At 45.5% G+C, this 9,967-nt stretch overlaps 2 protein-coding genes across 2 annotated transcripts; both read right to left on the reverse strand.

Annotated features, from left to right (window-relative positions):
• Nucleotides 1–2,336: 2,336 nt before the first annotated feature.
• Nucleotides 2,337–3,496, reverse strand: LOC142881845 (dual specificity protein phosphatase 13A-like). Its single transcript, XM_076016207.1, has 3 exons — nt 3,364–3,496; nt 3,054–3,271; nt 2,337–2,548 (listed from the first exon to the last, which is right to left on the reverse strand). Exons 1-3 carry the CDS (start codon nt 3,489–3,491, stop codon nt 2,337–2,339), a joined length of 558 nt encoding a protein of 185 aa, XP_075872322.1. The 5' UTR covers nt 3,492–3,496.
• Nucleotides 3,497–6,783: 3,287 nt separating this feature from the next.
• On the reverse strand, nt 6,784–8,239 carry LOC142881858 (rap1 GTPase-GDP dissociation stimulator 1-A-like; the record flags this gene model as incomplete). Its single annotated transcript, XM_076016236.1, has 3 exons — nt 6,784–7,338; nt 7,866–7,991; nt 8,074–8,239. Coding segments are annotated over 3 exons (765 nt in total), but the record flags the coding sequence as incomplete, so codon positions are not given.
• Nucleotides 8,240–9,967: the final 1,728 nt, after the last annotated feature.

Genomic DNA, 9,967 nt, shown 5'->3' on the forward strand with positions numbered 1-9,967 from the left:
TCGGTTGGCTGATAAATGTTTTCAGGAAATAAAAGACAGAGCTTTTCAACCCCTCGGCCGGCTCGCTTAACCAACGCCCTCGATGAAATTAACTTCGCTGCCGAACAAAAGAATCAGACTCAGGATGAAGTTGGGCCAGTTGAATTCTTCTAGGCTTTGATTTTTGGGCCTTGGTTGAAGTCGGGGGCTTCAGATTTGCAGATTTGGAGATCCTGACTCATCCAGAAGGTTGTTGCTCCCAGTTTGCGTGAAGCCGTTTTTCCTTGTTTTTTTTTTTTTTCACGATCAGGTCATATTCTAGTTTGAAAATGGTTGAGAGACTTAAACTGAGAATATCAGTGTTTTGCCACAGTACGACAAATTTGTCGGAAAACCTGATTTGTTTCCAAAATTCGGAATGACGTGAATTAGAGCCATCTGAACATCATTTATCAATTAATTAATTAATTGATTAATTTATGGGTACTTAGTTGAAGTCAGTTTCATCTGATTTGAATTTTTTTGCGTTAAGAGCACATTAATCAGATTCAAGCGTCCGTGTAAATGTTGCCTTAGTTAGCACAATTGCTAATCATCGCTCCTTAGTGGATAGTTTTGGCGCAGACACAGTCGGAAGTCTCACTCGTGGGCGTTCACACTGTAAATATCACCCGACTGCCTAATTGCACGATGACCCAGTCACAGGTCTCATTTTCATCCAAGGCACTTGGCGAGTTTATTTTTCTCCGAGAGATAAATAAACAACAACAACAACAACAACATTGGTATTCGAGGCCTGTAAACATCGTTTTTTCATTTCCTCCAAGGCAACCTGCGCATCTTCAATGAGCAGAGCGAGCTGTGGAGAGAGAGAGAGAGAGAGAGAGGCTCAGACTGTGCTTACATTAGCATCAGTATTAGCATTAGGCTCCGCCACCTGCAGGTGGAGGGCGGATAGCAACGTCTATTCCCATTAATGTGGCACTTGAGTTTTGTTTTGTTTTTTCCCCACACCAGACGTATCGGGGGGGGAGTCTGTCTGTCCCACTGACCTTTTGTTGATCATGTGCTGTTTCGTCTGCACAACGTGGGCGTGCAAGCGTTGCCGTGCACGCGCATGATCGTTGGGTTTTTCCGTTTCAAAAGAACAAGACGTGCTGCCGAGCACCTGCAGGCTGTTTTCTCTTCCTCCTCATTGATCCACCGTGAGGGCAAAACCTCTGCCTCCCACCGCTGGGCCCCACGCACGCACGCACACACACACACACACACACACACACACACACACACACACACACACACACACACCCCCCTCAGGCCAACCTGTCCCTCCTGCCTTACTTGTGTGTAATTAAGGACGCCATGTATGGCACAGTGCCCACGGTGAACACCAAGGGCAGGTGAAGAAGAACTCTCCCTTCACCCTCTCAGATCTGCTCTGGCTGCAGCAGCAACGTCCTCTCTGCTGCTGTCAAGGCCCCAACTAATTAATCCACTGCAGCTTTACTGAAACAAACTTTACGAAATAAATATGAGTAACTACTCAATGAAATGTAGAGACTTGGTAACCTGATCCGTCAGATATAATTCCACCCTTCTGAACAACCCTGGAAACCCCCAACTTGGGGGCATTACCATTGGAAAGCCTGTGCCCACGTTTTATTTCAAAGATTTACAGATTTCCTGATCCCAACCTCAACCCCAACCCTAACTCCAACTCCAACCCAAACCCCAACCACAGCCCAGACTCTCATCAAAACCCAGAACATTTGAACACACTCCCTATTTGACTGGATGCCAAAGGGGCCACCTACTTGGAGACGGGGAAGTCTGAAGAATTACATAGCAGCCCTAAATGTTGCACAACCACCAAGATGCGACTAGCTTCTGGTTTCTGCAAAACCCAATTGATCCGACTTTCCTCCCTGGTTCTGCTTACCTATGATTAGCATGATCTGAATCCTGACCCTAGCTAAAAACCGGAACCATACTTCCAAGCTTCAGAAACCTAAATGCACAAAGTTAGGACAGGTTTCACAGATCTGAAAGGGGAAAACAACCTGCATCACTTTGAAGAGGTAAATAAAAAACAGTAATGAATGTTTTTTTTTTATGCAATGTATATTTTTATGTACATAAAAGAAAAAAAGAGGCATTTAACATTTAAAATTCACAGGCTAAATATGAAATTGATATGTAGTATCAAAAGTAATAGAATTTATTTACATTCTCTCTGATGTGACATCATTTGCCCTCAACCCATAATTTTACACCACGTTCACTTATCAGGCCAAACCCAAACTATGTAACCATCAGTCAGCCGTTCCATTCCACCGTTGCCGCCGCCACCGCCGCCCTCACAGGATGTGACACGTCCTCTTCTTCCTGGTCAGCTGAAGGTCCAGGTCCAGCAGCAGCGCCAGGAAGTTCCTGTTGGGGTAGATGGCCCTCTTCTTGACAACTTTCTGCAGGGCCTGCTTGAGCGAGAGGTGGCGGTAGATCATGAGGTACGCCAGCACCAGAGTGGATGAGCGGCTCAATCCCATGATGCAATGCACCAGAACTTTTCCTGCAGAACGGACAGGGGAAGTGAAGGAGGGATTAGCGGGAGGCTTCAGTCTTATTAATATCGCACATGGTTGCCCGTCTCACACTGCGAGCCTCTTTTTTTCTCTTTTTCTTCTGGGCCCGCTGCAAACTATAAATAGTTCCCACTATTCATCGTCTTTGTTAACTTAAGGTCCCTTTGCAGAGCCGTGGCACAGTCTGTCTCTTTAATCCCTACCGGCCCTCTGCTTGATGGCTTCTCTGAAAAGAGCCACATTATATAGACTTAAATTCTCAAGGTAAGACCCCTGGTTATTACTGCCGGCTCAGAGAAATAGACTTACACACCATTACAAGTGGCATTACTGCACTGACATTGAAAGGGAGCACTTTCAAAAGGGGATTTGAAGGGTGTGAAATGATCATAAATGTGCAATTTCTCTCTTCAGGAGTGAATTTTTTTTTTTATTTCGCCACTCCGCCATTGGGAAACTTGACATCACATGTAACAAGAATCTGCGTCATACCATTGGGCGACTTGAGGGCCTTGTGAATGAAGTCAGCTGCGGCCTGGAAGTAGACGTCCAGGTCAAAGTGCGACGAGTCGTCTGCCGGAATGCCACAATACACAAAGCTGCTGCCGTAGAAGCTCTGGTTCCCTTTGCTGCCTCGCTTGGAGTGAGCGGCATTTAACACGTGAGTGACACCTAAATTCTGCAGGGCGCTCTTGTTCTGGGCCACCGCCCTGCCGAGACACACAGACGGAGACGACAGGTTCAAGGCCCCATCTTCGCTGAGTGACACAAACGAGAGTTGTCGTGTTGTCGTCTTACTCACACATTCCCGATGTAGATCTTTGGCCACACCTCGTCCACCTCGTTGAGTTTGAGCTTGCACGAGTCCAGAACCTTCTGGAGATCCTTCACCGTCAGATATTCCTTTCTCTTATCCTGGTGGGCCGACATTCCGTCTCCAGATCCGACCGCTCTGTCCTGGGAAGGCTGGTTGTCGGCGCCGGCTCGGGCTGATGTGTGCCAGCAGGTGCTGGACGGACTGCTCCCCCCCTCTGTCCAGCCCTGGACAGTTACCCAATTTAGTGCTTAACCCGGCGGGTAGTCTTACCCCCGTGCAGAGGGCACGACAACAAACAGTGCAGCTCTAATTCAATAAGCCTGAAAACTGAGACGAATCGCTCGGTGAGGCGGAGATAACTGGATCGGATCACCTCAGAAATGTTTAAGATGTGGATGACTGAACGGTGCAGAGTGATGCAGCATTTACAGATTTATATGTATAAATTGGTTCAGGCAGCAGTGTCTATCAGTGTGCGAAAACAGTAACGTTGTTTAATCGATTAAGTTCATTATGTCTTCGTTCTTCATAGCTTCGCTGTTTCTTTTCGAAAGACGAGGGTTTTTTCCTCTTACCTTCACATGTTTCGGCCGAGCTTCTGCCTTGCTCAGAAGTGTCACGAGATGGTATGCGTGACACGTCCTATCAGCTGGTGTTACAGAGGCGTGACCCACTTGCCAGATTTGACAGGTGGGTCACGCCTCCGGCTGCCTGTTCGCCGCTCCAGGATGCCGCTCCAGGTGTGCGAGAGCATATACGCTGCCTCGTAGCGGGTTCATTGTCCTTGAGCCCCGTCTTCTGAAGACGGATGTTTTTGTGATCTGATATATAGTCTAAAATTGTAGCAGTGTGAGTTGTAAGAAAATGATCTCTCAGCATTTTAAAGTGCACAGTTAAAGGCCCACTGTGTCAGATTTTGTGCCATCTAATGGCTAAAAAACATATTGCAAAAATGTTCAAATATTACAGTTTTCATATAGCAGCACCCAGGGGAAAAAGTCCTGAGATCCTGAGAAGATCACAGTTTTTGACTATTATGCAATCGCGTCTCCTCCTCACGTCCGGATCTGCTCTTTACGCTAGCTAAATGCTAATAAATGCTAATTCTTAGCAAACAAAAGCTCAGCAGTTAATTACTGTAGCGGCTTTATCACTTTCCGTTTCATCTCAGCGAATCTCTTTAAATGCAGCTGGGCCTTTCACACAGCACAAAGCTGTTAATGATCTTCCTGCAATTAAGAGTTGATTAAATCTTAATTTCACCACCATCGTCCTGATTAATAAGATGTGCGAGAGTGCCAGACATCTCTGGACTGGACTCTCTTGAGGAATTGTGACATTTATTAAAATGTGTACAATTATTTGCCAACATGGAGCTTGATGATTGTTTGTCCTTGTTGCTTTTAATTGCGTTTTCAAGCTGCAGGTCGGATTTGGATGTGAATGCTTTGTTTGTTTAACAAAAGGAAGAGGAAGTTTTGACTTGTCTTATTTTCAATCCACCTCAAATGATTGAGGCTATTTATTTATTTTTTTTTTTTATTTCTCGCCTGCCAATATTTCTCCTCAAACTAAATTCCCCAGTGTTCTAAACTATTGACATGCAGCAGGAAAGCTTCAAAATGCCAAAACAGAAGCTAATCAAACTGGCATCAGATTTATGCACCAAATTGAACAAAAAACTCCAAGGCCGTGCTTGTGCATAAAAAGCTCTCTGATGATTTTAATGTGAAAACCATCACAACACAACAGACTTTCATTTCATCAGTGAAATATGTGATTTTTTCTTTTGTAGTTAAACAATTCCAACCTCGAGGGGAATTGATTACTGATTTAACGCTGCTCTCCCCCCCGAGTGTCATCGGTTACCTATCACCTGACCCAACCCACCTGCCGCTGTTGGTGGTGAACATCAGAATACTAAATGTAAATTCAATCCAGAAACCCATTTAAATGCTTTATATTAATATAGTACATTTATTCCTCCACGTCCAGCCTGGAAATGAACCGTACACAACCCCCACCCTCCACCCCTAAATTAAAAGGCAAAATCTGTCTTTATTGAATTGATTTATTTCATCTAGTTACAATTTAAGTGATGCAGTAGAAAAAATCTTTAATTTCATCTTGCATTTTTTTATTTTTTTATTTATTTATTTTTATCATTTGAGACTGAGGAAATGGGAATCTGTCGCCCCCTTGTGTCCTTTCCACCTCACATCCTCCAATGGCTCCTTTTTGAATTGGCCAGTTGTACTCAGTGTTTTCAGCAGGGTTTTTAAAAATCTTCCAGAAGGTGTCAAGAGCACGTTCAACGATTTTACAACAAGGAGTAAAAGCCTCAGACAGTTCTAATAATTATAGTTTGTATACAAAACAATTCAATTATGATCACCACTCTACAGTATAGTGGTGTTGTATCCTTGTTTCTGAGCCAGCACTTTGAACTGAATCGCACATTGACATTGTTCCTTGAAAAGACAACAGACAATGCAAATGTACCTTTTAACTCATCGCAAAGGGAGGAAAAAAACAAACAAAAAAAACCCCTTAATGGCACAGTAATGTTGGCTTGAGTCACCTACTGTCCACCTGTAAATACTTCCAACAGTTCCTCTTCTCCTCTCACACACATGAAATATCGCAGCCGTTGCCACAATAATAATGTTAGCATTGATTGTGGCCATGAGTTCAGGCGCCTGTAGCTGCAACAGTGCCAATAAGAGAGTTAATTAGACGAGGAGAGATGGCGGAGGCTGCCAGGAGGACACACTCGTGGCGTCTTAGTGGCAGAAACTGTATCAGCTGGGAAGCATTGGAAGTGAAATCGCTGGGGTGAATTTACAGGCAGCGACAAACACTGGATGAGATATTTGTTTTTCTCAAATAAAGCCCTTCTTCATTTTGAAGAAGGGCTTTATTTGAGAAAAACAAATAAGACGAGTGATGGCATCAACCAGGACAAAGATCCAGAGATGTTTGTCTTTGTGTGAGTGTGTTTTCATTGTGTATACTTTAATTATCCTTGTTGGGAAAAGAAAAGCAGGTTCCTATACTAACTTTTCATTAGAAGGAGAACAGTCCCCATTCTTTAGACCTGCAAATAGATCAGAAGTTTTTCCGCAACAAAATTGATTCAATGACTGCGGTTTTTGCATGTTTTGCATCATGCTCAGATTGATGGAAAATGAACTAGTACTGTCTCAAATTTTATTGGAGAAATGTGACCATTTTGGGCAGTTTGGAGCCCAGAAGCCAGTTGGGCCAAATGTTGAGAACAGGTGGTTTCAATGAGATGTTTGTCTTTCAATCAATGAATCAGTGAATCAACTTTTTTTTTGTAAATCCCAACCAAAGGCGTCTCAAAGTGCTTTTGTACAATCAGTGGAAAACCAACTTTGTATGTGTGTGTGTGTGTGTGTGTGTGTGTGTGTGTGTGTGTGTGTGACCCTCACAGTGACCGCCAGTTCCTCAGGGTTCCCCGCCGTCAGAGGAACGTATGGAACATGCGAGTCCTGAGGCTCCTGCTGCGTGGAAGGTTCCTCCTGCAGCAGCTCATCATCTTGCACAGGTTGGAGCAGCTGACCAGGCCGGGGGAGGGGAAGCTGCCGCTCCGTCGCTTCCCGTGGAGGCTCCAGAAGGAGGCGGAGCAGCGCTGGAAGACCTCCACGCTGACGGCGCAGTGTCCCGGCGCCCGCTGGCACACGTGCACAGCGGTGACGGAGGAGGAGATGCCACAGGTCCGGGGGGGCGAGACGCCGTGGAAGACGGACTCGCCGGGCCTCAGCGGCGCTGCCCTCCGCCACACCGTGCCGACCTCCTCGGCCAGTGCCATCCCGCTCAGGTTGCAGAGCGCCAGCAGACACGCCTCCTCCAGGGCCTCCTGGTCGGGGAAGCGCAGCAGCACCGACACCAGGCGGGGAACCGCGCCGCGCTGCAGCAGCAGCTCCTGCAGCTTGGCTGAGAACACAGGAGCTTATGATAATAATAATAATAATAATAATAATAATAATAATAAAAGTTCTCAATTAATACTTTGTTTATGTCTTATTTTATTTATCCTTGTTGGCAAAAGAGGAGCAGGAGATCTAATCTAGGGGGCACCACTGTAAATGGAATTCCTCTCATTTTAACTGTACTCGCTACTGATACATACTTTTACAATAAATACTGTACAGAAACGACATTGTTTTAAAGTCTCAAAGTTCTCATCTGCAGGTAGATATGAAGTTTGTCTGCATCAAAATAGATTCAATAATTAAAATGAATAAATAAAAGATTTACATTTTACATGCAAATTTACATGTGAATTGAATTGATGGGAAATTTACTCATACTGTCTCAAACTTTAGGGGCAAAATGCGACCATTGAGGAGCATTTTGGATCCCTGAAGAGTGAAAGCCAATTGGGCCAAATGTTACGAACAGGTGGCTGCAACTGAAACAATTGGCGGCAGCAGCAGCAGCAGCCTCACTGATCTACTCACAGCTCTCGTAGGACAGGCGAGAAACGGCTCTGGCTGTGTGAAGCAGTAGCTCTTCATCACTGCTGGTTAGAACTGACAGCAGCGCCGCCACCAGACCGGCGTCGCCAAAACCTTTGCGGACCACAGCTGAGGCACCAGACACAAAAAAAATCAGTCAGTAAATAAATGAGAATGAATAAAAAAAATGGGTGGGAGGAGGGGGACTTACACTCCTTGGCCAGTTCTGACACCAGTCTGGCTGTTAGCCGGGTCAGAGCGCCCCGGTGCCGCAGAGACAGGGCCAGGATGGGCAGGATCCCGCTCACCACCACCTGCTCAGCAGCGCCCTTGTCTGGACACAAGTGAAATTGCACTTGACTTGGGTCTAACGTTGCCTGTCACGCGTACATTGGGCGGAAGAGAGCGTGGATACAGAGGGTGTGGAGGTGAAGTGTTACAGTGTGTATGCTCAAAGTGGTCCAATCAGATTCGTTACGGCCAGCAAGTGGAAAAAAAACTTGATTGGTGGGATGGTGGACGTGAATTGCAGCCTTGTGTTCCAAGAGGAGCCAAAGCCACTAGACCAAGGGTGGTCAAACCTTTTGACTGATGGGCCACAATGGGTTGTAAAATGTGACAAAGGGGTCCTAAAATACATATAATATAATATAATATATAATATAATAATAAAAATATCTGTCGTTGAAGACCCACGATCTTTAGGTCTTAACTGATATGACTCTTAGAAAACTGAAACAATTGAGAATTACAGCTATTTTAAAACTTACTATTGCTTATAATATATTTTCCTGATGAAGCAGCAAGTGGCCCCCTGTCTCTAGGACAAAGTTGACCTTTGACCCTCATAAACTTGCTGAAGTTAGGGTTAGGGTTAGGGTTAGCAGAAATTAGGGTTAAGGTTTCAGGGTTCCTCATGGGCTAGAAGCCCCAAATTTGTTGTGGGTGTGTCTTAGGGGGTCCTGATGAAGCAGCAAGTAGGCCCCATGTCTCTAGGACAAAGTTGAAATTTCACCCCATGGACTTGCATTGAGTTAGGGTTGGCGATAAGGCTGAAGCTAGGGTTAGGGTTAGGGTTAGGGTTCCTCAAGTACTAGAAGCCCCAAATTTGCTGTGGGTGCTTCTTGGGGGCTCCTGATGAAAGAGCAAGTGGCCCCATGTCTCTAGGACAAAGTTGAAATTTCACCCCATAGACTTGCATTGAAATAAGGCTGAAGCTAGGGTTAGGGTTAGGGTTAGGGTTAAGGTTAGGGTTAGGGTTCCTCAAGTACTAGAAGCCCCAAATTTGCTGTGGGCGCTTCTTGGGGGCTCCTGATGAAAGAGCAAGTGGCCCCATGTCTCTAGGACAAAGTTGAAATTTCACCCCATAGACTTGCATTGAAATAAGGCTGAAGCTAGGGTTAGGGTTAGGGTTAGGGTTAAGGTTAGGGTTAGGGTTCCTCAAGTACTAGAAGCCCCAAATTTGCTGTGGGCGCTTCTTGGGGGCTCCTGATGAAAGAGCAAGTGGCCCCATGTCTCTAGGACAAAGTTGAAATTTCACCCCATAGACTTGCATTGAAATAAGGCTGAAGCTAGGGTTAGGGTTAGGGTTAGGGTTAAGGTTAGGGTTAGGGTTCCTCAAGTACTAGAAGCCCCAAATTTGCTGTGGGCGCTTCTTGGGGGCTCCTGATGAAAGAGCAAGTGGCCCCATGTCTCTAGGACAAAGTTGAAATTTCACCCCATAAACTTGCATTGAAATAAGGCTGAAGCTAGGGTTAGGGTTAGGGTTAGGGTTAAGGTTAGGGTTAGGGTTCCTCAAGTACTAGAAGCCCCAAATTTGCTGTGGGCGCTTCTTGGGGGCTCCTGATGAAAGAGCAAGTGGCCCCATGTCTCTAGGACAAAGTTGAAATTTCACCCCATAGACTTGCATTGAAATAAGGCTGAAGCTAGGGTTAGGGTTAGGGTTAGGGTTAAGGTTAGGGTTAGGGTTCCTCAAGTACTAGAAGCCCCAAATTTGCTGTGGGCGCTTCTTGGGGGCTCCTGATGAAAGAGCAAGTGGCCCCATGTCTCTAGGACAAAGTTGAAATTTCACCCCATAGACTTGCATTGAAATAAGGCTGAAGCTA

The sequence above is a fragment of the Nelusetta ayraudi genome, unplaced genomic scaffold (genome assembly GCF_046127955.1).
Source record: "Nelusetta ayraudi isolate G7.1 ecotype Tasmania unplaced genomic scaffold, CSIRO-AGI_Nayr_v1 ptg000220l, whole genome shotgun sequence".
Classification (NCBI taxonomy): Eukaryota; Metazoa; Chordata; class Actinopteri; order Tetraodontiformes; family Monacanthidae; genus Nelusetta; species Nelusetta ayraudi.

What these genes read in the sequence shown, in the direction of transcription:
- LOC142881845 (XM_076016207.1), bottom strand. Translation starts at nt 3,491, where the DNA reads ATGTCGGCCCACCAGGATAAGAGAAAGGAATATCTGACGGTGAAGGAT. An exon ending in AAGATCTACATCGGGAATGT is followed by an intron (nt 3,272 to 3,363) that starts GTGAGTAAGACG and finishes GTGTCTCGGCAG; the next exon opens with GGCGGTGGCCCAGAACAAGA. An exon ending in GGCCCTCAAGTCGCCCAATG is followed by an intron (nt 2,549 to 3,053) that starts GTATGACGCAGA and finishes TCCGTTCTGCAG; the next exon opens with GAAAAGTTCTGGTGCATTGC.